This window comes from Nylanderia fulva, unplaced genomic scaffold, assembly GCF_048542155.1.
Source record: "Nylanderia fulva isolate GAGA-0341 unplaced genomic scaffold, ASM4854215v1 Scaffold2, whole genome shotgun sequence".
Lineage (NCBI taxonomy): Eukaryota > Metazoa > Arthropoda > Insecta > Hymenoptera > Formicidae > Nylanderia > Nylanderia fulva.
The window spans coordinates 596381-623465 of record NW_028190263.1 but is presented as its reverse complement, the minus strand read 5'-3'; the positions used below and the strand labels follow the sequence as shown (position 1 = coordinate 623465).

At 28.4% G+C, this 27085-nt stretch overlaps 2 protein-coding genes across 6 annotated transcripts; one reads left to right on the top strand and one right to left on the bottom strand.

Moving 5' to 3' along the window:
- Positions 1-20: 20 nt before the first annotated feature.
- TMS1 (serine incorporator TMS1) lies at positions 21-5217 on the top strand. 5 transcript variants are annotated; one of them, XM_029321272.2, is made up of 11 exons: positions 21-244; positions 849-1013; positions 1071-1255; positions 1330-1539; positions 1630-1714; positions 1803-1986; positions 2063-2257; positions 2456-2494; positions 3071-3233; positions 3329-3516; positions 4436-5217. In XM_029321272.2, exons 1-10 carry the CDS (start codon positions 218-220, stop codon positions 3468-3470), a joined length of 1395 nt encoding a protein of 464 aa, XP_029177105.1. In that variant the 5' UTR covers positions 21-217; the 3' UTR covers positions 3471-3516; positions 4436-5217. The 5 variants fall into 5 exon arrangements, with proteins under 5 accessions (XP_029177105.1, XP_029177106.1, XP_029177104.1 ...); XM_029321273.2 differs by having other exon boundaries at positions 22-244; positions 3086-3233; positions 3612-5217; XM_029321271.2 differs by having other exon boundaries at positions 22-244; positions 3612-5217.
- LOC114945188 (nose resistant to fluoxetine protein 6) lies at positions 4359-24873 on the bottom strand. The gene is made up of 12 exons (XM_029321287.2): positions 24185-24873; positions 13240-13395; positions 11700-11920; positions 8906-9114; positions 8430-8685; positions 7611-7771; positions 7358-7526; positions 7028-7221; positions 6808-6937; positions 6545-6737; positions 6302-6447; positions 4359-6159 (listed from the first exon to the last, which is right to left on the bottom strand). Exons 1-12 carry the CDS (start codon positions 24456-24458, stop codon positions 6013-6015), a joined length of 2256 nt encoding a protein of 751 aa, XP_029177120.1. The 5' UTR covers positions 24459-24873; the 3' UTR covers positions 4359-6012.
- Positions 24874-27085: the final 2212 nt, after the last annotated feature.

Sequence of the window (27085 nt, the reverse complement as noted above, 5' to 3'; positions counted from 1 at the left end):
GCGAAGTTGCCTGCAATTCCTGCAAATAGCTGTGTGTCGCTGTTAGTCCGTGATTGTTATTATTGTAGTACAGTGACTTTCTCGCGGAAGATTTTCCTCGCTATTTTCTCGCTCGGCGAGATTCCGCTTCGGTTTTCCTGGTGAGGAAATCTTCCAGTTTTTCGCGGAGCATCGTCTCATCTTTCTTTGACAGCTCGAGCGACGAGGAAATCTCATCATGGGTCTCGTGTGCTCAACGGCTCAGGTAAGGCTTCGGAGATAGCTATTGTCCGACTTACTCTTTCCAGAAAAATAGACTTTTCCTTTTCTCTCACTGAGAAGAGAACTACGCATTATTTATTCAGCGAGATATTTATGATTTTGCAATAATTACAATTGTATTCCGTTCTTGGAATAATCGTTTATTGTGTTTATTTTATTGTCCTGTGGACAAAGAAGCTGAATATTGCATTCTTTTTTTAAAATATGTTGAATTAATGTCGATCTTGTTTTGCTATGAGTCACAGGAAATTTTTATGAATTCATGCGCGCGAATGATCAGATATTATATTTGTTTTTTGATTATATATGTATCTCTGAAATATTGATTGTATTTTATATATATATATATATATATATATATTATATATATTATTATATATATATTAGGATGTATATAGTATGTAAGTGCTATTTTTAAAGATCTTTTGATATGATGAAAATGATGATGATAATAATAAATATTGAAATACTGCGATAAGAATAAGTCATGTCATATGAGAAATTATTACTGCAAATGATTATTTTTGTTTCATCTATTTATAAGTACTATTGATTCGTCTCCTATACTGTTCTCTTTTATTGTATAGCTTGCGTGCTTGTGCGGAAGCACAGCTTGCAGTTTCTGTTGTTCTCAATGTCCCTCGTGCAGGAACAGCACAAGTACTCGCATCATGTACGCATTGCTCTTATTGTTGGGAACTATTGCAGCCTGTATTACTTTGGCTCCTGGACTTCAGAATGTTCTTAAAAAGGTAAAGAAATGTTCTTAACAACTGAAAACATCTTATAATCGTATTATATGTAAACAGGTACCGTTCTGCGCAAATAGTTCCAGTTATGTTCCATCAGAAGTTACTCTCGACTGCGACTCTGCTGTTGGTTATTTAGCAGTCTATAGAATATGTTTTATTCTTTCTCTGTACTTCTTCTTGATGTCTGTAATGATGATCAGAGTGAAAAGTTCACAAGATCCAAGAGCACCGATACAAAATGGGTAATTGAGATAGCATACATGGGTAATTGAGATAGCTGAAAATTGTGACTCTAATATTTATATAAAATTCTCAGATTCTGGGCAATTAAATATCTTTTGATCATTGGAGGAATTATTGGTGCTTTCTTTATCCCAGAAAAATCATTTGGATCTACTTGGATGTATTTTGGGATGTTAGGAGGTTTCCTTTTTATAATTATTCAGTTGATTTTGATTGTTGATTTTGCTCATTCTTGGGCTGATGCGTGGGTAGGAAATTATGAGGAGACTGAATCAAAAGGATGGTAAGGACTACTTTTTATAATTATATAAATGCATAATATTGTGCAACAGACATTCTTGCTATTAAAATATTGTTTTATATATATTTTTAGGTATGCCGCACTATTAGGTGCATCTTTCTTCAATTATGCTGTTTCTATTACTGGAATAGTATTACTTTATGTATATTATACACATGTAAGGTTATTCATATTTATTTTTATTTTAGTACAGATTTATAGATCAGCTTCTACTATATATATATTATTATCTTTCTGGTTTACAGGAAAGTACATGTGCCCTTAACAAATTTTTCATTTCATTTAATTTGATTTTATGTGTCATTACCAGTATTGTATCAGTATTACCTACTGTACAAGAACATCAACCACGATCAGGGCTTCTTCAATCTTCTGTGGTAACATTATATGTGGTATATTTAACATGGAGTGGTATATCAAACAGTCCAGGTAGATATAAATGATTCAAAGTAAGTCAAGAATGTGTGATTTTGTATTTTATTCTTGATTACTATTTAATTTATAGATCATGAATGCAATCCTGGTTTTCTTGGTATATTTGCTGGTAATGATGTACAAAATCGTGTCACGTTTGACAAGGAAAGTATTATTGGACTTATAATCTGGTTTAGTTGCGTTTTATACAGTTCCTTACGTACAGCATCTAAATCATCAAAGATTACAATGTCCGAAAATGTACTGGTTCAGGATAACGGAGCTGGTAAATATCTGCTTGTCTAATATCTGCTTGTGTATGTGATTTTATAATCATATATTTTTAAAAGCATTGCTCCTTCTATCAAATATCTTCACATAAATATTTCTTTTATAATGCACTAACAGTAGTATCTTTTCATCACTTACATATTAATCTGATAAAAATTAAGGTAGTTGTATTAAATATCAACTTTCTATATAGTTAGGAATGCAGGAGAGCAGTCTCTTATTGGTGGTGAAGGTAGGCACACACTACATCTTACAAGTAGAATTTACTTTTTGATCATTTTTGATCTGATTTTATGCATTTCCATTTTTAAAAACATCAACATATGTTTATATATATGTATATATTTGCACACATAAAACTTATTCAATAATTTATATGTTATAATAGAAAATATCTTCTATATTTTTATAATTATGTAGTATTGAATTGATCTGCTTAGTAATTAGTGTGTGTTTATCTTTATTCCCTTACTTATGTTACATTTATTTATTTATTTATTTATTGTGCCAATCTATTTTTATTTGTCATTGTTAAATATTTTTTGTACACAAATGATTCTTTTACAAAATTTTGTTATATTATTTTGATATTAATGAAATTAAAGATACAATACAGGTTGCCATATTTTAAGCAACTATGATTTTATTATATATTTGAGAAAATAACATTGATAAATTATGCACATATGCATGCATTTTATTTCAGATTACTAATTAAAAACACACTTAGATGAACAGCTATGCTTGTTTTAAACTTTTTGTTTGCTTTTTCTTTTGTGTTATTTCTCGTTTTCCTAAATGTAACCAGATTATGCTACATTAGAAGGACGCAATCCTGATGCAGAAAGTGGGAATGATGTCAAAGTTTGGGATAACGAAGAAGAAAAAGTGGCATATAACTGGAGTTTCTTCCATCTCATGTTTGCTCTCGCTACTTTGTATGTTATGATGACTCTTACAAACTGGTATAAGTACGTATTTCTGTATTGTTATATTGAACTATTAATTATATATAATACAATCCTGTTTTGAGATGTGCATCAATATTACTATATTACTTTCATAGACCAAACTCCAGTCTCAACACCTTAAATGCCAATGCTGCTTCAATGTGGGTGAAGATTATTTCTTCATGGATGTGTTTGGGTCTTTATGTATGGTCATTGATAGCACCTACCGTTTTCCCGAATAGAGATTTCTCTTCTTAAGCTTCTGAACTTATCATAAGCGAAAATCCAGCAGTCTGTGAAACAGGTATCTATGACTCAATGTTGTATAAAATAGACTTATGGTAAACGATAAATAAATCTTTATATGTTTAAATATAATTTTAAAATCTTATGTTACAGACATTTCTCTGCTTATGATCTAACATTGAAATGCTAATCACGATTATTTACGCCAAATAATGCAATTTGAAATATTGCATATTAAAAGTATATTAATATATTATAAGTAATAGATATTTTATGTGCGAATTTGCTTCCTCAATAATATCTTTGACATATAGATATTATATTGCAGAGAATATATGTGTTATATATGCTGCATGTAATTTTAGCACTAAACTTTTATTAACCAATCTTTTAAGTTATGCAAATTGATTTAACTTTCAGTTTAATAATGTGCTTTATTCTGGGATATTAATTGTTATGTTGTTATTACATGCTTTATATGCTATAAGAGACTCAGTTCTATTAATATATGTGTGTGTGAAATAATACGTATATATGAAAAATTACAGTACATATAAAAATATGATACAAAAGTATATATTTATGTCTAGTATAAAATTTATAATATTATTTGAAAAGTTGTTTCAGCATCTATTCAATTATTCATACTATGCAATATGTTGCATGTATTCAAGAAATATTGCTGTACCACTGATGCATTTATAACTAGTTTATAACTGAAACTGACGCATAATTATGCGTTATTGAGATATATATAAATTGCATATACTATATTCTTATCAAATATGATCCTATTAATATGTGTAATATGGCATAATTAAACATTTTTAATGGTGCTTAGTAAAAATTATAGTATTTAGAATTTATTAGAGTTATAGGAAATAATAATCAAAACTGTAATTTATTATAATACATGTATTAATACATTTCTTATTTTCCTTTTTTTCAATTATATTGTTTTATGCTTTCATTTTCAGCTAAAACACACACAGCCTCAATTTAGAGCTTTCTTGTAATTTCATCTGCCTATTGCAAAACGTACATAACAACGTCTATTAAAGAAGTTAGTTACAACTGATTTCATGAATAAGTACTATTAAGAGTGTAGGATTAGATAATTGTCATATATGTGATATGGCTTTTGCGTTCTATATATATATACAAATATTCCTTAAAACAATTTTTTATTAAAGCATTTACGTAAGTATATGTAATGAATTACAACTTTTTGTTAATATTTAAATGATATTCTGATGATTTTCAAAATACTTCTTTCTTTCGTACGTTTGTTTAAACTTTTAATAAAAGAAACACACACACATATATGCGTGTGTGTATGTATATGTATATTCTTATATTCTTCTATGTAAATATACTTAATAATTATTATATAATAGTTACATTGTAATGACATTATTATAGACTACGGTAAGGCAACTTTATATAAGTTTACTTTAATGTTGTAAATGTACTGGATTTATTTGACAAAATGTATTTGGCAAATTTGCAACAATTATACATCATATATGTATGCGACGTACATTATTAAATTTTATGTTTGGCAAGAATTAAAATATTTTTCAGTGACGCTCGAGACATATATAATGGATTTTATCTCTGTATCTGTATGTATAACATAATGCAAACATTATTCTTTTATTTTTACTGTGATCTTCTGTGTGTAATAACCGAAGATTGTATTTAAGAAATTATTTTGTGAAACTGTATTTCTTAAACAATATATAGAAGTAGAAAATTATATGAAATGTGTATTTAATATTTTTAACAATGATTATATTTTATTGTCCAAAATTTCCTCAGCGCAATATGTTCCTAATCATTTATATGTAACAATTACGAAATATTAACATTTTATGTTTCTTTATTGATATGTTGTGTTGACGATATGAATTATGTAATTTGATTATTATAGTATAAATTATGTAGCTGAATTGTTTGTTTTAAATTATTACTGATTTGTATCTGATTTATAAGAACAAAAATTTCTTGATTATCTGCTATTATTTATTTATTTTTTAAAATATACTTTTTCTATATCTTTACGAGGACCAGAGAAATTAGAACTTGCAATGTCAATCTGTATGAATTATAATTTATATAACATTGTGTTTTGCCTAAATTTAAAATGTATAATATTCTTTGTAAACATATTAAGTTTAGACAGGGTGACAATTGTGCAAAAAATAATGAAAAACTAATATTTACACAGTTATATTTATAAAGCTACAAATGCAAAAATAAAAAAATTTATGTAAATATATTCTAATATAATCATTTAAAGTGCATGTCCAGGTTTTTACGAAAAAAAAGGATTTAAAAAAAAAACAACTTGATTAATTTTTTTACTAATTATTTTTGTGTAGAAAAAAATGTGATTTAATTTTTCATGAGTCTTTTCCGAACAGTATTTTCATGTACATTATACATTAATTACATTAACAGGATTAAAATCTTAGTAAAAAATACTATGTACAAAATTCTAAATTGTTATGATCAAGATAAACATTTAGTTTGAATTCAAATTAAAAGAGATCTATTCTATTTTGGATGATTTTGTCTTATCTTTTTGTAACACTGGTTTTTTTAATAAATAATTTTTTAGATTTTGGAAGGGTGAATCGAATAGCAGTGTGAGAATTATGGACATAGCAAAAATCCATATTATTTCTTTCAGATTTACCTGAAACAGAAGTTAAAGCCACGTCGAGATAATTAATATTGCATATAATCAAATAAAAACTTTATAAATTTATGAGTAAAATTAATAATATATTTGAAAAGATTTTTTTTCCAGATTTTTTTTTTAGATCTCGAAGACTTACCATTATCCTGAAAAATTCATACTGCTCCGCAGTGCGGGTTTGTCCAACATTGAAGAAATATATTGGGAACTGCGTTAAATAGACAGCATAACTAATCCTCGTAGTAATAAGAAATCCTCGCCAAGAGGATAATTTATTTAAGAATCCTGTAATTGTGTGATGCGACGTTACTTTCAAATAATTATTTTTTGTAAATTGCTATTTTTGTAATATTATTAATATGTCTTTTCAGTGTAATTATACCATTTGAACTACCAGTATGCTGTGTTACAGCCATCCAAATAAATAATCCGCACCATCCGATAGGAGCGAAAGCGTTATAAGTAGCTGCGTGAATCGGATCGTACACATAATCAATTGATCCCATTTTAGATGGTCCAATAAAAGCTGCTAAGAACATTATAGTGCACACAATCCAACCTGTATAGAGAGCTGTCTGAAATTTGCATGTCGAAAAAATTAATGTAATCACAAGTGTATTATATATTTCTTGTAATGTCACTCACTGAGCTCAATTTAAAATCCTTAGGCATATTCCGAAGTAAGTAGCCTGCAAAGATGCCTATGATGTAAACGGTTAATCTATGCGATGGTAATGTGTAGGAAAAATCAGCAGTATCGAATAACTGTCTTATTCTGTTAAGAAGAAAAGGAATATGCGAATAATAGAGCAAGTCGGAGTCAATTCTTTTTCAATATTAATATAGTATATGATGATTTACTTACGACGTGCCAAAGTATACATAATTGTTGAGATATCTCGTATATGTGACGTAAAATCTCAATATTGTAGATATCACGGCTATTGCACCGAGTACAATAACGCCGATCTTTGGTTTTTTATATAGGAGCAATACCATGATGGGTGAAATCGCAAATAATTGCGTGTCTATTCCCACATGATGCGTGTGCGTAAGACACTGAAAGCAAGGAAGATTATTAGAGATCTTAATATGTGCAAAAAGATTACAATGTTGGTAAATTTTCCAACATGAGAGAGATGATTTTATCTTTCGCGCAAAACACTTTTGCATACATTTTATATGTAATACCTACCATATTTTCAAATCCAAAATAATTATGAATAAATAAAAAATTTCGCCACCACGTTTTTTTGCAGATGTTCGCGTGATTGGTCACCACCAACGGCCATTGGGGTCCAGATCCGATGTACGGCATGATGTGAGTACAAAATAATATCAGAGCTCCTAAAGTAGGTACTAATCTAAAATCGGACATTGTGCGTATTGAAAAAAATTAGACATTTTCACATTTATTTGATTAATTGTAAGACATAAACTATCAGTACCTCAGCAAGCGCGATAAATATTCGTTCTTGATATTCAATGTTCCGGTTCTATTCAATCTGCCTATGAACGAATACGTTGTTAACAAACCGGACAACATGATGAAGGGATCGGTATAAAGACTGGCCGCTCTTCCTATAACGGTCCACGATTTACCTAAAAACTGTATCAAAATTGTCCCATATTTTCAAATTAAAATAATTTACCAAATTAAAAAAATAAAATAAATTCTATTATGCAGATCGATAATAATCGATCTATACTAATATGTGTGTGTATAACTACAAATAAAATTTATACAAAGTAAATTTAATATTTGTGAAATAATATTTTATATATGGTATATATATTTTAATGATGCAAATTTTTTTATTTTAAATCTTTTATTTCTCTTTTCATATTCAAGTAGATTACAATCTTCTACACGGAGAAAATTTTCTCTTAGAATTTATCGTGAAAATCATGGTACCTAATCGTAGGGCAATAAGAGTTTCTCTGATTAATATTTACCACAATAAAAAATATTAATAATGTACATAGTAAATTTTAATCAAATTAATCGAATATATTTTATATCTTTTTGTAGTAGATGTTAATATTTTTTATTGTGCTATAAATATTAATCACAGAGAAACTCTTAAAAAATTCTTCCAATATCGCATGCATATTGTCTTACTATGATTTTCAGGGTAAATTCTAAAAGAAATTCTCTCTGTGTGCAATTGTATTTTATTCGTGAAATAACATACACATATATTTCTTTTTATATTGTTTTCTACAATACATACTCGTTTTTTTAAAATTGATAATGACGTACATACCTCACTCATGTAAGTGCGGTTCACATAAGGAGTAAAAAATGCCGCCATGCTCTTGTGAGCTATAACTAATAGAACGCTGTTTAAAAATCGGATACCGTGGAGCACAGCTATGTCGCCCTGCGGTCTTTCCAATGAGAAAAGTTTCCGGACATTACGCTTCAGAGAGAATGATAGAAGCAATTCGCTGGTCGATATTTCGCAGTGGTCGTAGTACGCAGCTACGAGAGTCAGGATGATTACGGTAGCAAAGAGAAGACTGTAGAAAGTGATGTGAAAATTATGAAACTTCCGAAAGATTAATTAAGCATCTGCAGTAATTATCCAGTTAGAAAGAAGCGAATTTAGAAAGATTGGCAGAAACTTATTATAAATAATTAAATAAGTTTCTGTGGGGAACTTTAATATTCGCTTTTTTTTTACAGGGTACGTACTAATGCAAATGTTTTTCATAATTAAAACAAATACAATTTTCTTACCTAGTAGCGATGGTCGCTTTTGATAGAACAAGTTCATCCTTTACTTGACACATCTCTTTATCTACATGTAGCGTAATTTTAAGACCAGTTTGAGTCGTGTACTTTGAGATAGCATGTTGAAGAGAGATTTTCACGTCTTCGGCTGTACATGATGCGGGTGTACATACGGCCCAATTTACGGTGCTAAAACGCGGTACTCTGTGACCAGGCTGAATATCAAAATAAATGGTATCAAGTGTTTCATTTTGCTGCATTACAGTACAAAGCTGTCAGATTACAAAGATAAATTAATAACTCTATTCACTTGGAATATCTCCGTTATTTTTACATATACATAAATATTGTAATTGCAAAAATTATACAATATATCAAGATATAATATCCTATAATATGCTTCATCATTATTTTTCTTTGGGTAGAAGAATTTCTGAGATTCTAAGGACATAATTACTTTTTTTTAATGAAACCTCCATAATTCTTTTACATAAATCGATTCCTCGTAATATTGGCGTAAAAAATGGTTAAAGTGGAATAATAAAAAAATGAATGGTTTACGAGATACTTTACGTTTTATTCTGACACATTTTGATAAAAAATTCGAAAAATCTTATAATATATACTCATTTTTTGATAATCTTGTTTTAATAATTTTTTACATAGAATAATAAGATAAATCAATCAATTCAAGAAAAACATATTTTTGTAATTAAAAAAATTGTAATCCGCAATGTGCAACTGCATACTTTTTTTAAAAAAACAATGTTTTTCTAATAACTGATTTATCTTATTATTACTAAGTGTACTAATTGATTTATCTCATTATTTTATGCAAAAAATTATTATAGTAATATTATTGAAAATACAAGATTTTTCATATTTTTTTATCAAAATTGTTCAGAATAAAGCATAAAATAAATTATTCATTTTTTATTATTCTATTCTAACAATTTTTTACGCCAAATATTACGAGAAATCGATTTATGTCAGAATATCATAGGGATTCCATTTAAAAAAGTAATGATTTCAAAATCTCAGAAATACCTCCACTCACAGAAAAATTATTACTAGCATATTATGGTTTTCTTTATGCTGTAATTTTCATAATTATAATATTTTCGTATCTTGAAAAATGACGGAAAGATTGCAGGTGGACAGAGTTATTGGTCCACTCTGTAAACATACATATACACTATCGAAAACATTCAATAAGCGAATCACGATAGAAATCATGTAAATGTCGCAATTGATATGCAGCTAATTTAGACACGAATAATATTTTCTTCGCTGTTTGACAATATTATTTCTGTTCCACTATCTAAACTCATCTCTATTATTTCGTATACACGCGTTTGCCCTCTTTTGTAAACGCTTGTAAAAAAAGAAAAATTACCATTAAGTATTGGTTGAAGAGCTAAATATTTATAATATATTGAAAAATGTAAAATCTAAAGAATATTGTTTAAAGAAATATAAAAAAAACTTGATGTTTATTATCATGATTATACACACATAAACAGTGTGATAAAAGGATATTTTTTAACAGATTCTTCATGATTTCATAACCGACCTTCGTAACGAGAATCTTAATATACTTATCACGTAAGCGCTTTTAAAAGTATTTACGGAAGTTTATTGAAGCGTCTGATTATGAAAGATGTATGAATAAACCAAACAGAAATGCTTCATAAATCACATTTACAAGATTTTTATAAAGAACAGTAATTATATTCAGAAAATAATTGATACGTTAAGCTTTTTTTGTCTCGTTAAGCGACAATAATAATTGTTACGCTTGATTTCGCCTATGGACAAAAGATAAACAATGATAGTCATTAGCATTAAGCCAACATGCAACATTATTACAAGTGATTGTCAGAATAACACAGACGTAATATCCAGTTATAACATATTATTATCATAAATCAGAAATTATCAAAGCAAAAAAATTCTTTCTGCTTATATAATCACGGTATTCTAATGCGATTAGATTTATTGTTTAATTGAAAGCTTTATAAGATTTGATTACGTATCAGACACACTGTAATATCTAATATCTATCGCTATAATAGTACGAGAGATTATCTTATAATATATTCATCCTCTCTAATTTCTCGCTTCTGGATTTACGTCAAATTATTACGTCAAATTGATTCTTTTTGTTTGCGCATTTTGACGTTTCGTTGCGTTAAAATTCTTTTTCTGTGTCATTCGTCTTTATCGTGACTATTCGTCAAGTGAACGTCTCTTATTCGTCGACATCCGCCCGCCTCGTTGTCTTTCTCCCTTGATTTACATAAATTCTGCGGCACGGATTTATGTGTCTATTACATATTCATTAGAGATTAAACGGACACGATGAGTCGTCGAATCATTAAAATGCCAGGAAGATTATAAAGTTAGAAAGAAATATTTTTCACACAGAAAGCTTGGATTTTTAAAATTTGATTTTAATTTTATTACATATACGAATCTCATTTTCGTCATTCAATATTAATGAAGAAATCGTCCGAGAATAAACGGCACTTTCGTAAAATGTTTTCATACGAATGTATCGTAATATTTATCGGAATGTTAACACAGATTGCTCGGATTATCGCAATCTTATCTTATTAAAAGTGTAGATACTATTTAAATGACTCATGCGACAAGACTATTTTGATATTCTACGTGCTGAAGCGATCGTCTGTTTCGCTCACGAACGTGAGATATCGCGATGCGGTGATTGATTGCAAAATGATTGCAATCGATCAAGCCAATTCACGTGGCGCATTACAAAAATATACATTATACTCACGTCGGTCATGTTACTGCGGAATGCATAGTGCGAATGTAGCAAGCGATGCAAATATTTGAGATCCGGTCGAGACTGATCGACATCCAACTGCAGATACGTCAGACAATATTGTCCTCGAATCCCATCCTTGCCCTCGACACCGACGCACTCGTCGAAATCGCCAAATTGATTAATATTTCCATTCAATAGGCCAGAAGGTACCTTCGCGGTTGCGTCATACACTTAAAAAATCAATAAAAATAGAAAATAGACAAATCGATTGGGAATTAGTTTCATAATTCCTTATAGATGACTAAATTAAGTGACTACGGATTAAGTCTTCTCTTTATAGAAAATACGAATAATTTCACTTTACATGAGCTATTTTTCATCTCTTGCATTTTAAAAATTGCATATAAAATACTTTCATAAAATTTAGATTAATTTCTCGAAGTTAAATATGCACTTTTTGCGTTGAAAGTATTAATAGAAGTATTAATAGAAGTATTAATAGAAACAATTATAGATTAATATCGATGCGCATAGATATATTGTAAGGTGATTATTCATAATGAATATCTCAAAGTAACATTGCTAAATCTCTTACATTGCATGACGGAATAGTTAACTTGATTTTTCATCGACAAACACTTTATATACGGAAAGAATTTTATTTTAGAATTTGCACTGAAAATCATAGTAATCGTGGAACAATGGTGTTAAAAGAATTTTATGAGTTTTTAAAATTAATATTTAGTACAATAAAAAATATGAATATGTACATAGTAAATTTTACTATGTACGTAGTAAAATTAATCGATCATATTTTATATTTTATTGTGGTAGATATTAATATTTTTTATTGTGGTAAAAATATTAGAGAAACTCATAAAATTCTTCCAGTATTATATTGTCTCACGATTACCATGATTTTCACGGTAAATTCTAAAAAAAAATTCTCTTTGTGATATAATTATATGAGTTAATTAAAAACTCATTAAATATATAAAAGACTAATTCTATATAAAATTGAATCTTAGTAAGATTAGCTGGTTTTTTCATATGTTGTAGTTTATGATCTTTTGAACAAAAAATGTAATAGGCTTAAAGCTAAATAATAGATACTGGTAAAGCTAGAGAATAATATATACTACTAAAGCTAAAGAATAGGTTGCTGATTTATAGCCAGTCAAAATATCAAAAACTCGAATTCTGTGAGTTGTTTGACAGGTTGTAACTCAGCAACTGTCTATTATTTAACTTTGAGGCTATTACACATCTTTTGATCAGAATGCCTTAAAGTACATCACAAAAATTCAGCCAATCGATGGAAAATTATTTTCCATTGTTAAGTTTTCGATCATTTTTAATCATTTCAAGTTTGATCACATAAAGTTCGGTCACATCATATATTTTGAGAAAGAATTGCTTAAATACGCAACGCCTCTATAATTATTGCTCTTCCATAATTTAATTTAAACATTAATTTTATGGCTGATATGCGAGTTATATTTCTGGGAGAATACATAGATAAAATATTTACTCGGTAAGATTGACTTACTTTTGAGAGCCCATAGTGTGAATTTTGCGAATTCCTCGTGAAAAATATCGGAATGTCGTTTGCATTCCTCGCTGACGCCACCTGCACCAGGATCGTAAGCAGGAAGGATTTGCAATAATCTACGTGCCTCGATATCGATTTCTTCGGGGAAATTCTCTGTAAAAAGACAAGAAAAGAATCTTTTTAATATTTACAATATCAAAAATCTCTTGAATATATGCGCATATTAAGAGTTATTTCTCTGTTAAAACATGTTCACACTTATTCAAGGAAAACTCGTGAAAGGAAGGCCTCTTGTTCTCTTCTCGAATTAATATATCGCGTCGGGGATTCACGTAAATCGCATGAAACCGGCTACGTGCCTCGGGTTCAAACGTGAGTGAGAAATTTTATCGACGTAAAACCCTGCGCGCCTGTGACATTGACATGATAATGCGAGAGAGCCATTAAGATACCTCCCGACGTGTCCGTCGTTCGCAAACGACGTTGTAATTTGCGATTGAACGGAAGCAAAATTTTCGGGTAAGGTAGACATACAAGGTGTCCAGTAACTAATGGACCAACGATTACAAATGGATTCTTTGTTCAATTTGGGAACGATTTTTTCTCAGCGAAAATGTCGAAAGAGGTCATCATTTTTTACAACTTTCCAATATTTGTCATTATGTATCTTTATAACTAAGCCTCAAATTAAAATTTTATTATAGTAAACTCTACCTGAAATTAACTGAAGAATGTAATTATGTCAGACTTTTAATTCCAAAACGTTTAGTTTTCAAAAAACCCATTTTTGTCAATCGCTTATAACTCGAAAATTATTGACTTCTCAACATTTTTGCTAAGGAAAAATCGTCTCCAAATTGGCCAGAGAATCCGCCCTTAATCATTGGTCCGTTAGTTACCGGACACCCTGTATATACATCGCTCAATATATTATAATTTCAGTCGATGTAGAAAAAAAAATATAACTCGAACTTTCATTATTTATTCGTGACTTAATTTCTAATTCAAGATTCTCTTAGTCTTTTTTATTTTTTTTTTCTGTTTTAGAAATATACATAAAGCAAAAAAGTTTTATTTAACCGAAGATTTGTACGATAAATTGAAAATCCGTTTTCTAGACAAAATGATGAGTTAACTCCTTAAAATTTGAATAGTGAGGATATATAAAGGTCGTTGATCTGCATCGAATGACTTCACTCGTTATAAAATTAGAGAACTTTAACGGATTTTACTTTCGAGAGAATCTAGAATGTCATTGAACCGGTATTATGTATAATTAGCTAGCTCGAAGCTAAGAATTCGTAAAAATTTATATCATAAGAAGAATCATTAAATCGTTTTGACAATAAAAATCGGACTTTTAATATATCATAAAGATACTATTCATTTATGTTACATTTGCAAACAATAAAATGTTTTTTAATAGGAAATCATTTAATCATCTTTTTATGTGCAAATAATTAGAATCATTCTTGTTCTAATATTATTTTCTTACGTTTCTCTAAAAGTAGATTTTTTAATAAATGAAACAATTTTAAAGGGCATTTGCGAATGAAGTAACTCTGACACTATTTTTTTTAATTATCTTGTATCTATAGTTTGTATAAATATACTATAAATAAAAATATTAAAAAAATTGATTTTTTAGAGATGGTACTTATAAACTTTTTCAATAAGGTATTACAAATACGCATTACTGTATTGGTCAGATCGAATTGATTTCAAAAGAGTAGACATGAGCGACAATGGTTTACTGTAGAAAGTGGCACCATCGTCTTGCATAGTTATTGTAGTTATTGCATCATGAATGCATAAATTCTGCATCGAATGAATTGTAAATGGTATGATTTATGTCTTTCTAATTTTCTAATTATATATATATTTCTGATATTATACTTTTTTCATATTTATCGATTATCAATGAAATAATATCACATTTGATAAAGAATCGTAAGCTCGCGATAGTCTTTGAGCTTTATCGTCAGACTTTCGTAGCGGATGATCGACCTAATTCCCATTGTTATAAACGTGATACATTTTCTCGTGATAATATGTGGCAATTAAACTCAAAATAAAACCGGACATCTAGAGAGAACGAGCACGACGCGATGTCGAAACCACGACGACGGTCTCCCAACGAATAGAATCACTTAGCATCGTGGTTTGTTTGCTTAATTAACTATGTAACCGCATAAAATACAATGCGCATAAGTACGGAGGGCACAAATAATGCGCATATGCACCATCGTTACTTTATCACTTATTTAATGTTCCTTATTTAATGTTTTGTATATACATTATGTTTATAAATTCTTTTACTTACATGTATGTACAACAAATTTGTGAGTTGAAAATTTGAACAGAGCAATTAATCACGACATAAATGACAACTTATATTGCGTAAGCGTTGCACAGTAAGTATTTATTTGTTTTACTGTTAAATCGCTGACTTTATCGAGGAAAATAGGTGATAAAGTAATCTCGTATTTTTGTGCGATGACATAAAGCGTGTCATAATGAGAATATTTTTACATACAAGTTCTATATATATATATATATATATATAAACAAAAAATATGTTTCGAAATACACGATAATAATCGATAACGTTAACTTATCGTGTAAATGTGGTGATGTTACATACATCTTTTACCGCGGTTTACGATGTCTTGTTGTATAAGCAATTAACGCGTAGACAAGAAAGATCGGATACATATCTATGTATCTTCATTAGCTTGTTATTAAACGTGTTCTATGCCAGTAGCTAACTGGTGTAATTTAAAAATTTATTCATATATACTTAGGAGAAAACATCCTTTTTTAATAATTTATTAATTCTATTTAGATCCTTTTTTTTTAATTATGCAACATGTATATAATTTTCCACAAAAAATATGCTTGAAATCATTCTTAAAAATAAATCTCAGAATGTATTTCATTAGATGGAAATTATATTTAGTATTAATATATGTTATATAATTTTTTGATAATTCAACAAATCAGCGTGCAACAAACGATAAAAATTTATATAAAGAATTATTATCTACTTTATATTTAGATAAAAAATTAAAACATTACATATATATATACCTGATATCGCAAATGAAATGTTTATCAAAGTGACGCCATGTTACGAAATATTGGACAAACACATATACATTGAATGAGAGTTTTTTCTTCTCTTAATTGTATTATGTACCATATACATTCCATATAAAAATCGCACAAAGATATCCTTGTTTATTAGTTACATACACTTTCACGTATAAATAGTACACGTACTCCTGGGGTAATTGACATCTTTAATCGAAGGTCACGTATCAACTTACATGCTTGTCGAAACTTACGAGTGAAATTATACGGATCAGTTATATATTCTACTCAAAATCTTGGCCTTTTGCGAGATATTTCATGCTCGAATATTTCTTTAATTATTTATATTGTTATTTAATTATATCTTAATTCCATTTAATTTATGTTTTGTTTTAATTATATTATATTTATATACTCGGAAGTTTTGATAAATTTTAATTATACAGATATGTTATCTTTAATCTTTAACAGAGACAGTTTGGTTCCCGCAAAGACAAAGTGTAGTTAATATAAAAATGTCACTTTTAATTATAAATATAACTTAGAAGATTAGAGATTTCAGGAATTATAGATATGTAAGAGCAGATTTACATTTTTAACTTCTTCTTTCTTCGAAATATTACGGCACATGGTCGTTAGAGACATAATTATGTGCTGTGAATAAATTTAATTTAATTAAATTTTAATCAAATCTTAATTTAACAATTTGATTAATCTTTCCTAAAATTTTTACATATATTTTTGATTGATTAAATCGATTTAAGAACTTTATCGAGTCTCTTGACTACAATTTTCTACTAAATTATTCCATAGAAATGAATTAAAATTGAGTGCTATATTAAAATCAACATATATACTAATTGTTAAATAAGTCGTAATAATTATTAAATAAGTAATCGCTGACAACAGAAGGCAAAGACAGAAAAAGTAACAAAAATTTGATGAGAATAATATTTATATGAGACCTTAAAAAACTGTTTTCACAGACATATCTCTGCTACTGAATGTTGTTGATACTTAATTTAACCTTTTCACAAAATGTCATTTGTCTAATTTTTTTTAGCACCTCTCATATACAAGTATCGTTATAGCTATTCTAATAATAATGACCCTGAATCATCAGACTACCGCATTCACGACCTTCTTTCGGTCCATGAGTAATAATGCTGCGTCGTGTACCACGTGCGTTGCGTAATTCACATGCGGTAATATTTACTTTCCTTACGGTACCTGTTCATAAAGAGCCGCGAACAAAGTCGTGGCAGTCCGAGGCGAAATTTGTTGCAATGTGCATCGATTAACAACGTATGATGTGGCAATAAACGAGGTTGCAACGTGCGTTGCAAGCAATGGATTACAAAGCTCAATTGCGCTGTTACTAATTCTGATTAATTCACGCCTCCTTATTTTAATTATAATAATAAGTAAATTTATAATTCAAGGAAAAACACGATAAATTTTATTAAACGGGAGATTAGTTTATTATACCATTATTATTTCATAGTGAATGTTATTAAATGCACAAATTAATAATGTTAATATATAGTAATAATATTATTTTTAATCAAAAGAGTTTATTTTTTATCTCTACAGAAAACGCACTAAAAAGAAACAAAATATATCTAAACTAAAATTAAAATATATATTAGTAAGAGAAAAAAAAATATATAAAAAATAATATAATTATAAAAATGTGATTAACATGATAATATACATGATATATGACATAAAACACGAAAGTTGAATATTTTATAGTTAATCAATGAAATCTACTTATTCTTTTCTGAAATTATTATCATATAAATGTTACTTTACATTCGTGATGTCATTATCAGAAATATCGATAATGTTTTCATAATTCCGTAATTTAATTAAGTATGTTGAGACACCTGATTGTTTTCTTTAGCCTTTAGCCATGAAAAACCTGAATTAAAAAGTGAATTAAAAAATATAAATTGAAGTATTATATTGAATTGAGGCTAAGGTCAGTTTCAATTTTTTTTCTGAAATCCCCTCAATTATTGTTGAAGAGCAAAGTGCTATTCAAGGTAAATTACATTCTGTCTTTGACGGGAAAAATTTTTTAAAATATAAAACACATATATACATATATAAAGATACATAAAGTAAAAAGTAACAAAGGTTGGTTTCTAAGAATTCGTTCTTCGCCAGTTTCAGAATAAAAATCCTTTCTTCATTAATGGTGGTCTGAAACTTGATTAACCGGAAATACTTTTTATTCTCTATATATAGAATAGGTCCAGGTCTAACCGGATCTTGTTAATTTATGTGTGTGTGTATATGTATGTCTCGAAAACAATATAACTATAAAACTCATCGCTACAAAAGCTAATTTATTATCGGAAATCACATATTTTATTAAAAAAGCGTATATTATTATATATATGTTATAATTTATAACATATATATCATGTTATATCACATATTTTACATCATATACGATTCTATCGTATATTAATTATGATGTTTTTAAAATTTATTATATCGGTAAATATATTTAAATATTGTATTAAATAATAATTTTAAAAGTTTTCAATATTTTTATTAGCTGTCCTTTATTATATATTTTCTTGTAATATTTTTATTAATATCAGAATAAATAAATTTTTTTTCGAATGTAAAAATAAAATTGCAACATCAACTTATATGTATATTGCACCATCGAGTAATGTCATACTTTTAATCTGAAGCATAAATATGTAATTTTAAAGCTGGCATTTTCTTAATTTGTCATTGAGAAACATATCAATCATCAATTGTGAATGGGCATTTTAAACGTTAATCCAATACAAAGAGAAATTATTTTAGGCATTTATTGCATATACATTATATATGCATAAATGAAATATTTTTTGGATTTTTTGATAAATGATGATATTAAACTATGTTTTAACTTCAAATTTTTTATGTTTAAGGGGATCCTAAACATTCTTGAGAAGTCAGTTATTTTTTCCTTTCTTAATGACAAAATATGAGGTTAAATAAACTATAAATCTATTTATTGGGTCTATGGATTGTTTTTTACCTGAAATTAAAACGCTTCTTCCTTTGTTAATATTATTAATTTTATTTGTATATACCCAAGATATATAAGACTATACAGATTAATAAATCTTTTATCTGAACAAATTAAAGTTATGGATTTTAAGTATGTTTAATATATAGCAGTGTATAATTTTGTATTATGTACATTCTATGTTTAATTACATGTATATAGTTCTATCATGCACTATTAATGAGTGTTACACGCGTGGATTGTTTGATAGAAAAAAGCTAAATAGATATGTATCATTGCAAATCATATTTATTATAGTATCATTTTCTAATTACATGCTATAGTATCCGTATAAATGTTTAATATGACAATAATTATTTTTGCCTTCAAATAAAACTATAAATGTTTTTTAATGATAATGTTATTGAATATTTATTATTAAAAGAAGTACGAAATAATAAAAAGAGAATCAGATATAGATTATTGTAAAAGATTCAAATTATACAAAATTCACACATTTACACACTATGGTAAAAGTAAAAAATATATAATTAAAACTTTCTTTATAAAAACCAAGTCTAACTTGTAGGAATTTATTTTGTTGTGAATATTGATGTTTTGTCAAAAATATATAAGGATCCTACAATCAGAATATCATCAGATCATGTTTCCATACTGTGCCTATATGTCCATAATTCACGAACGGAACTAATCGTTCAATTAATCATACCAGTTTTGGATTGATAAATTGTATGCAATTGTATGCACTTTTATCGCGCTTCAGCGAAATCAGCCTCGCCGCATAAAAAAAGTTTTTGTTATTAATAGACGCGAGAGAATCTATCGGCGGGTATAATAATATGAGAATGCAATATATATTTCTATTGAGATAGTTAATGGAGTAAGACACGCAGCTTTATGTTGTAAAATTATAATATTATGACCAATGTGCCACACATACACACATATATGTATATAATAGAGAGAGAGAGAGAGAGAGAGAGAGAGAGAGAGAGAGTTTATCCCGGATTTATATATGTGCCACATTATAAATTTTATTTAGAAAATTATCTTAAAATAATAAATTTTAGATATTTAATAATAAAGAATCCGGCATACGGTTTTAATATGTGTATTAAATACATTAAGCACATTAACATTAAATACACAAAAATTTATGTAATAAATAATTTAAAACATGTATATATATACATATATGAATTCATATATTAGGTACACGTATTATCACGCTAATATTTCAATGAGCAATACATTCTCAGAGCAAATCCGTAACATTTCATACGGGATTTATATAATCTATCTTAATACTCGGATTATAAGAATATTTTCATGTAACTTATTGTCTCTAAATAATGTGTTAAATTCACATACAAGGTGTCCCATTTTAATTTCCTCAGGCAAATATCTCGAAAAATATTGGACGGTACGGAAAAATGTGTCAAGTAAAAGTTGTTTGACTCGAAGGGGGACATAAGATGCCATTTATTTGACCTTGTCAAATCATTTGAAGATCACGTGAAGGGCAACTTTAATTTCTTAAATGGAACTACCTACTTTTCATATTGCATATCCTTGTAGATTATCTCAAGAGCTTTCCAGAACCCTATAATAAAGTATTTTTATAGAGTACTTTTTGAGTTAATAAAGATATTTGCCTAAGGAAATTAAAATGGGACACCTTGTATAAATTGTTGCATATCTTATATTAAAGAGATTTTATATTATTATATATTATTTTATATGACATTTAAACTGCAGTATAATAAATGTAATGAATAATGAGGAAAATGTTAATATTATTAATGCTTTTTATAGCCGAGGACTCTTGCATTAACATTATGTTGAAATCATATTTATAAATCGATTTTCTACATGGAAATGTTTAATATTTGGTCGCTTTTGTTATGCCTCGTTGCAGTCGCGTTTATCAACGCATCGGCACATACAACATTAAAATTGCTTTCGAATACGTGTACCGAAACATCGAAAATATTAAATTTTTTGCATTGTTTAATAGTTGCAGACACGAGTGAACCTAATATGCGTGAAGATTTTATTAAAACTTTTTAGCACATGATTAAATCTACGTACGTATATATGTATATGTATGTATATACATATATATAATAATGTTCATTGAAATATTGTAAGTGCCTGTAATCAATGCCACAATTCAGGTCAACGCATTTTCTGCAGATGTATGCATTTTTTACTACTTGATTTCGGTGAAATATTTTTTATTAAAATATTCTCTCCATTATATAGAACCACAGGAAAAAGTCTATGTGTAATCAAAAACAAATATATATAATTATAAATAAAATATTTTCTTTCTCTTAAAATGTCTGTTTGTATATATAAGAAAAATAATAAAAAGAATAATTTTCGTATTACCCTTTTTAAAGGAAATAAAATTTGAAGAAATAAAAAATAGATTATATATAATTAAATAAGAAGAAAAAATTACCTATATTATTATATAATTATAATATTATATAGATAATTTTTTTTTTCTTCAAAACCTAAAAAAATTATGCGAAAAAGTTATTTCTCTAATTATTTTCAATTATTCTTTTTATCATTTTTCTTGTATATACGGATAGAGATTATACAAAAGAAAGAGAAAATACATATAAAAATATATTTTACATATAAATACATATCTCAACATATATGAAATACCTATACCTATATTATTATATATATATAGACTTTTTTCTCGGTATATTTGGTTGGATACGTTTGATGAATATATTAATGATATTTCTTTTTGATAACTAAAATTTTGTTTTTATTTAGATTAAAAAAATACTAAGATTTTTTTCATAGTTTTATGATGGTATATATTGTACATATAACAATAATACTTTTTAAACCAAGATTTTACAAAAGTTTACTTAAAATTAAGTAAAGAGTTATTAGTGTTTTTCATTTGCATATGTAAACTATGCGCGATTTACATTTGTTAAAAAGAACTCTTTTCTTAAAAAATTTTTCGATTATAGAAATTACTTAGATCTGGATATTTTTGTTAAGAGAAAATCATAATTTGCAATAAAAAATATCGATTTTGTCATGTCAACTAATATTTGCCATCACAATTTTATCTCGGTTGAAAGAAACAAAAAAATTGTTTCATTGCAAATTTTAATTATATATTTTTAACTAGCAGTTTTTTTTACAAATTAATTAATATTAATATTAATAATTAGACTGTTTACGCGGGCGCGTATTTTAGAGACGAATTGGAGTAGGAAGTCAAAACGTACTCAAGTTAAATGAATAAATAAATGACTTCTCAGTATACGACATTAGTTTCTTTGGTCGAGTTATTTACTCAAACATTTGCCAAAAACGAGGAAAGAGAGCCGACTCTTTCTTAAAACGCATCTGTGAATCAACATAATAGCCATTCGTGTTTTACGCGATTTGAATAAATGCGAATGACCTTCGACAAAAGTGCAGAAGTAAGACATTTAACATTTCGCGAGGTAAAGCAAGATACTATGTATTTATCGGAAAGAATTTCGATATTATTTGTCCTTTTAATTTCGATCATCAATGTTCAGTTAATAATTAGATGCTGAGAATTTTTAAGGAAACGTATAAAGCTATATATTTACTCCATTTGTAGTTGTTCAAAGGTTAATAGTATTTTGATTAATTACGAGGTAATTGACAATGCGAAAATGTGCAACTTTAGAATTGTTGCGAGTGGATTTTACAATTAACAATTGATGTTTAAAAGATGAAGTCAGTATGCATCGCGAAATAAATGGTGATATGTGTATTGTATATGCAAATTCTACATGGAAAATATAATATATAGTAAAAATTACAATTTATAATTTTTGTAATCGTGAGACATTTTAATAAAAGAAATCAATATTTTTATTCAATCATATTATTTACATCCGTATTATATTTTACAATGAAGTTTTATAATTATTCCAATAATTTGATGCACAAACAAATGTATAATCATGAATAAACAACAAATACATAATTTACAATTTAATAGTAATAAATAACTCAATATCATTTATATTCCAGCTTTATAATAAATAGTGTAAAAAGGAACGTATTTTTCCTGTAATTTGAACTATAAAATTTTTTCCGTATATATACGAATCTTTTGTAGCATGGGGCAGCTTGTCAACATGTCTGTCATCGAGTCCGATTACCCGTTCGCTATTTGAGCATGATCCGCTTGATTAAAAATATGCCACATACCGAGAAGTCATTTATTTATTCGTTTAACCCGAGTACATTTCGATTTCCTACGATGCAATTCTCTTTGAAATACGTCTGCGTAAACAATTTATCAATTAATATTAATTAATTAGTAGACAAAAAAGCGACAATATAATCACAACATTTTTTTATTTATTTTATTTAATCTTTCTATCTTTATATGTGAGATATTGTATATTCTTTTATATATTATATATTATTACACTGATGAAAAAAAATTATTAAATTAATAAATATTTATTTTCATACTGCCTAATAAATCATTTATTTGAAGTAAATAAATATTTATTTGTTTCGAAAAAGATTTTCTCATAATAAATAAATATATGTTTCACGTCAAATCAATACTATTAGTTTCAAATAAATGATTTATCTGACAGTATTGAAATAAATATTTATTCGAATTCAATAATGTTTTACAGTGTATACTTAAGTAATAAAAACCGTTAGCTTTGTTAAAGAAGATACGCAATTCTTTGAAGAAACTTCACTTTTTTTACGAGCTCTTTACGAGCTATTAACAGAAAATACTGAATTTGCACAGCGTTCTAGACCTACCGTAATGCGGATTCGTGTGATGCATTTCCAGTCTGCCATCGCTCCATATATCCTTTTCTGCGTCTATTGTGTAATTGCCGAGACTACTGATTAGCTGAACGAAAGTGGAGTTCTTTGTCGTGTCAGTCTTGTTGCGCGACAGCACGCGTAGTATGTCCTCCTCTTCGAAGGCACTTAGACTGCCCGAAGGCGTTAGGATGTTCACTGGTGACTTGTCTGCGTACGACAGACCGATCAGACTGAGAATCGCCCAAATTCTCACAACCGTTCCCATTTCTCCCCTCCAACAAAATTGTCAAACCAAAAAGTATTACACGCACAGAGCTTTATGGATTGCACAGTTTAATTTTTTTGGTACCGCGATATCGTATCTTCCAAATGAATCTGACAGAATCGGGGTGGCGAGATTAATCGTGGAGCATGTTCGCGCTCACGCGATCGCCATCCAAAATGTTCACTAAACTTTGGAAGCTGGGAAATTCGCTATTCGCTCGAATCACCGGAAACGTTCTCTCGAGAAAAGAATGGAAATAACGAGTCGCGAAATCTGATCGAATCCCGGGCTATATCGAGTGTTTGACGAATTGCCCGGCTGTTCGAAGGCGAGTTTAACGAGTGATCGCGACACAATCGCGAAACGACCAAGTCACCTGGTGCCACCTTGCCAATAGGGAAACCGAGAAGAGGGGTTGAATATATCGTGCCGCACGTATATGCTCGTTCCTCTCCCACTCTTTTGTACCAAGAAGGACCTCGATCGTCGGTGAAATAAAAGTGACTAGGTGTAACCGCGTGAAAGTATTGCTTATAAATCGACGAAAAAGTCTTATTCGAGAAGGACGACCGTGAAGATGAGAACAAAGATTCGAGTCAATATTCCGGCACATTGTTGTCTGTCGCGATGCTTATTATAAAGAGATCAGTTTTTTTTTGCTTCGCAAGAATAATCTTTCTGCGCAAAGAAAAAATCAATTAAATGAATTAACAAATTGATTATTAACTCCGTTGCAATGGCATATTTATTCGATTACCTTGTTGCAATTGCATACTTGACATTGTTTTCCGTATATTAAAAATAAAATTGCATAATGCATATCTCTGCATACGAAAGTGAATGCATCTTAAAGCGGTGGACTTTGTATTCGGAATAGGATATTTTGTATGCGTACAAATGGAATATATTTTAATTAAGTCTATAAAAAGATTTATGTAAAAATAAATGATTACGATAAAGGAAAGGCTCTAATATGTTGAAATAAAGAATTAATGGGCTAATAAGAACCGGTGCGTCGGAAATAAGAACGCAGCAATTTTTTATACTTATTTTTTATTTCTGTCACAGGTTAAGCTGAAGATGGTCCAAAGAAAGGACCGAAACGTTTTTAAGAAGTAAAGAATAAGTATATAAAAAATGTTTGCGTTTTTATTTCCGATGCACCAGTTCTTATTAACCCATTCCTTTCAATCCTTTATAAAAATAAATCTTATAATTTGCATTGATGCTATCGATAAAAGAAAGACGATGTGAATATTTTTGATACAATATTGCTGCAAAATTAAATTGCAACGAATAAGCCTGCACACACGCCTAGATTCGATATTGTTCTACTCGACAGCTATTGATTAAGATTCGACGGCGGTTTAGTGTGGTCATTCATAAGCGAAGCAGTGTTGATGATGACTCGAGATCAGCGTACAATTAAAGTTATCCTTGAAGCGCATTCCGTTACCGTCTTTGTTAACCGACCACAATTTCTATTAACAGTCGCGACCTTGGAAAACCGCGATTATCATCAAAGACTGATCATTTCATTATATAAGGTACCGTACAATGAAAAGAGCTTTTTTCACAAAGTAGTTTAGAAACGAGCAGATCATGTAAATTCGTCGTAAGAAAGCGACAACATTTTCGATCAAATAAGTTAAATACTTCTCAATGTCTCTCAATGTTCATCAAAATAAAATTTTATGTAACTAACATTTATGCTTTGAAATAATAATGTTACAAAACTTAGAAAAAATAAGTAGAAAAAGGTAAATTTTTTAAGAAAATTTGTATAATTATTATGTCGTATAAGAAGTCATTTTTTCAAAATAGATTTTCAATTCTTTCTTTCAAAAATAACGCAAAGTCAAACAAAGATTAATACCGTTCAACCGTGAATTACACGAACTAGTAAACTCCCTTCTTACTTAATGTTTAAAAGTGGCGATTCAAAGGTTGAAATATTTTTAAAAAAGAAGATTCATATTATAATTCATTATTTTCCAAACAATAAATTTTTGATGAAATTATGCAAATTTTTATTTGATGAAGTTAGAGGATTAAAGAATAAATAAATTTTTATTTTTGGAACACTCGAACACTGTCAATAATGTCACAATCAAAAAAATTCTGCTAACGCATAAATGAGAATAATTAAATAAATAGTATCTCACGCTTGATTAAAAAAAAAAACTAGACGCAATAGAGACGAATAAATCGATTAATTCAAGATAAATATTAATTATATATGATTCAACTGTATGGAATATTTTCAAGACGCATTGAGAAATAAATTATCATCATACTAAATAATATGACAATATCACGTTATTAAAACATTAAAGTTACACGTACTTATTTTCGTAGAATTTATAAGAATATTAGAAACTATTGTATGCAAATTTCTATTTAAACTCAATAATAATCATCAAATATATCCCACATAAAAACATATATATGTACCAGTTCAATCCAAAAAGTATTTCTCGAAGGCAATCGAGACTGCGTCTAGCCTTGAATGCGTTGGGTGTTCGACCTGTCGAACCTCAACTCTTGATCACCTTTAACTAAGGTCAGTGGACTTTCACCTATCTCTATCTGGAAATACAGAATTAATTATATGTTACTTCAACGTT

Excerpts from the sequence above, each read along its gene's own strand:
- TMS1 (XM_029321272.2), top strand. The coding sequence starts at position 218 with ATGGGTCTCGTGTGCTCAACGGCTCAG. Across the intron at positions 1,014-1,070 it reads TTCAGAATGTTCTTAAAAAG|GTACCGTTCTGCGCAAATAG; the intron begins GTAAAGAAATGT and ends ATATGTAAACAG. Across the intron at positions 2,258-2,455 it reads GGTTCAGGATAACGGAGCTG|TTAGGAATGCAGGAGAGCAG; the intron begins GTAAATATCTGC and ends CTTTCTATATAG.
- LOC114945188 (XM_029321287.2), bottom strand. The coding sequence starts at position 24,458 with ATGGGAACGGTTGTGAGAATTTGGGCGATTCTCAGTCTGATCGGTCTG. Across the intron at positions 13,396-24,184 it reads TCACACGAATCCGCATTACG|AGAATTTCCCCGAAGAAATC; the intron begins GTAGGTCTAGAA and ends GTCTTTTTACAG. Across the intron at positions 6,160-6,301 it reads ATGAATTTTTCAGGATAATG|GTAAATCTGAAAGAAATAAT; the intron begins GTAAGTCTTCGA and ends CTTCTGTTTCAG.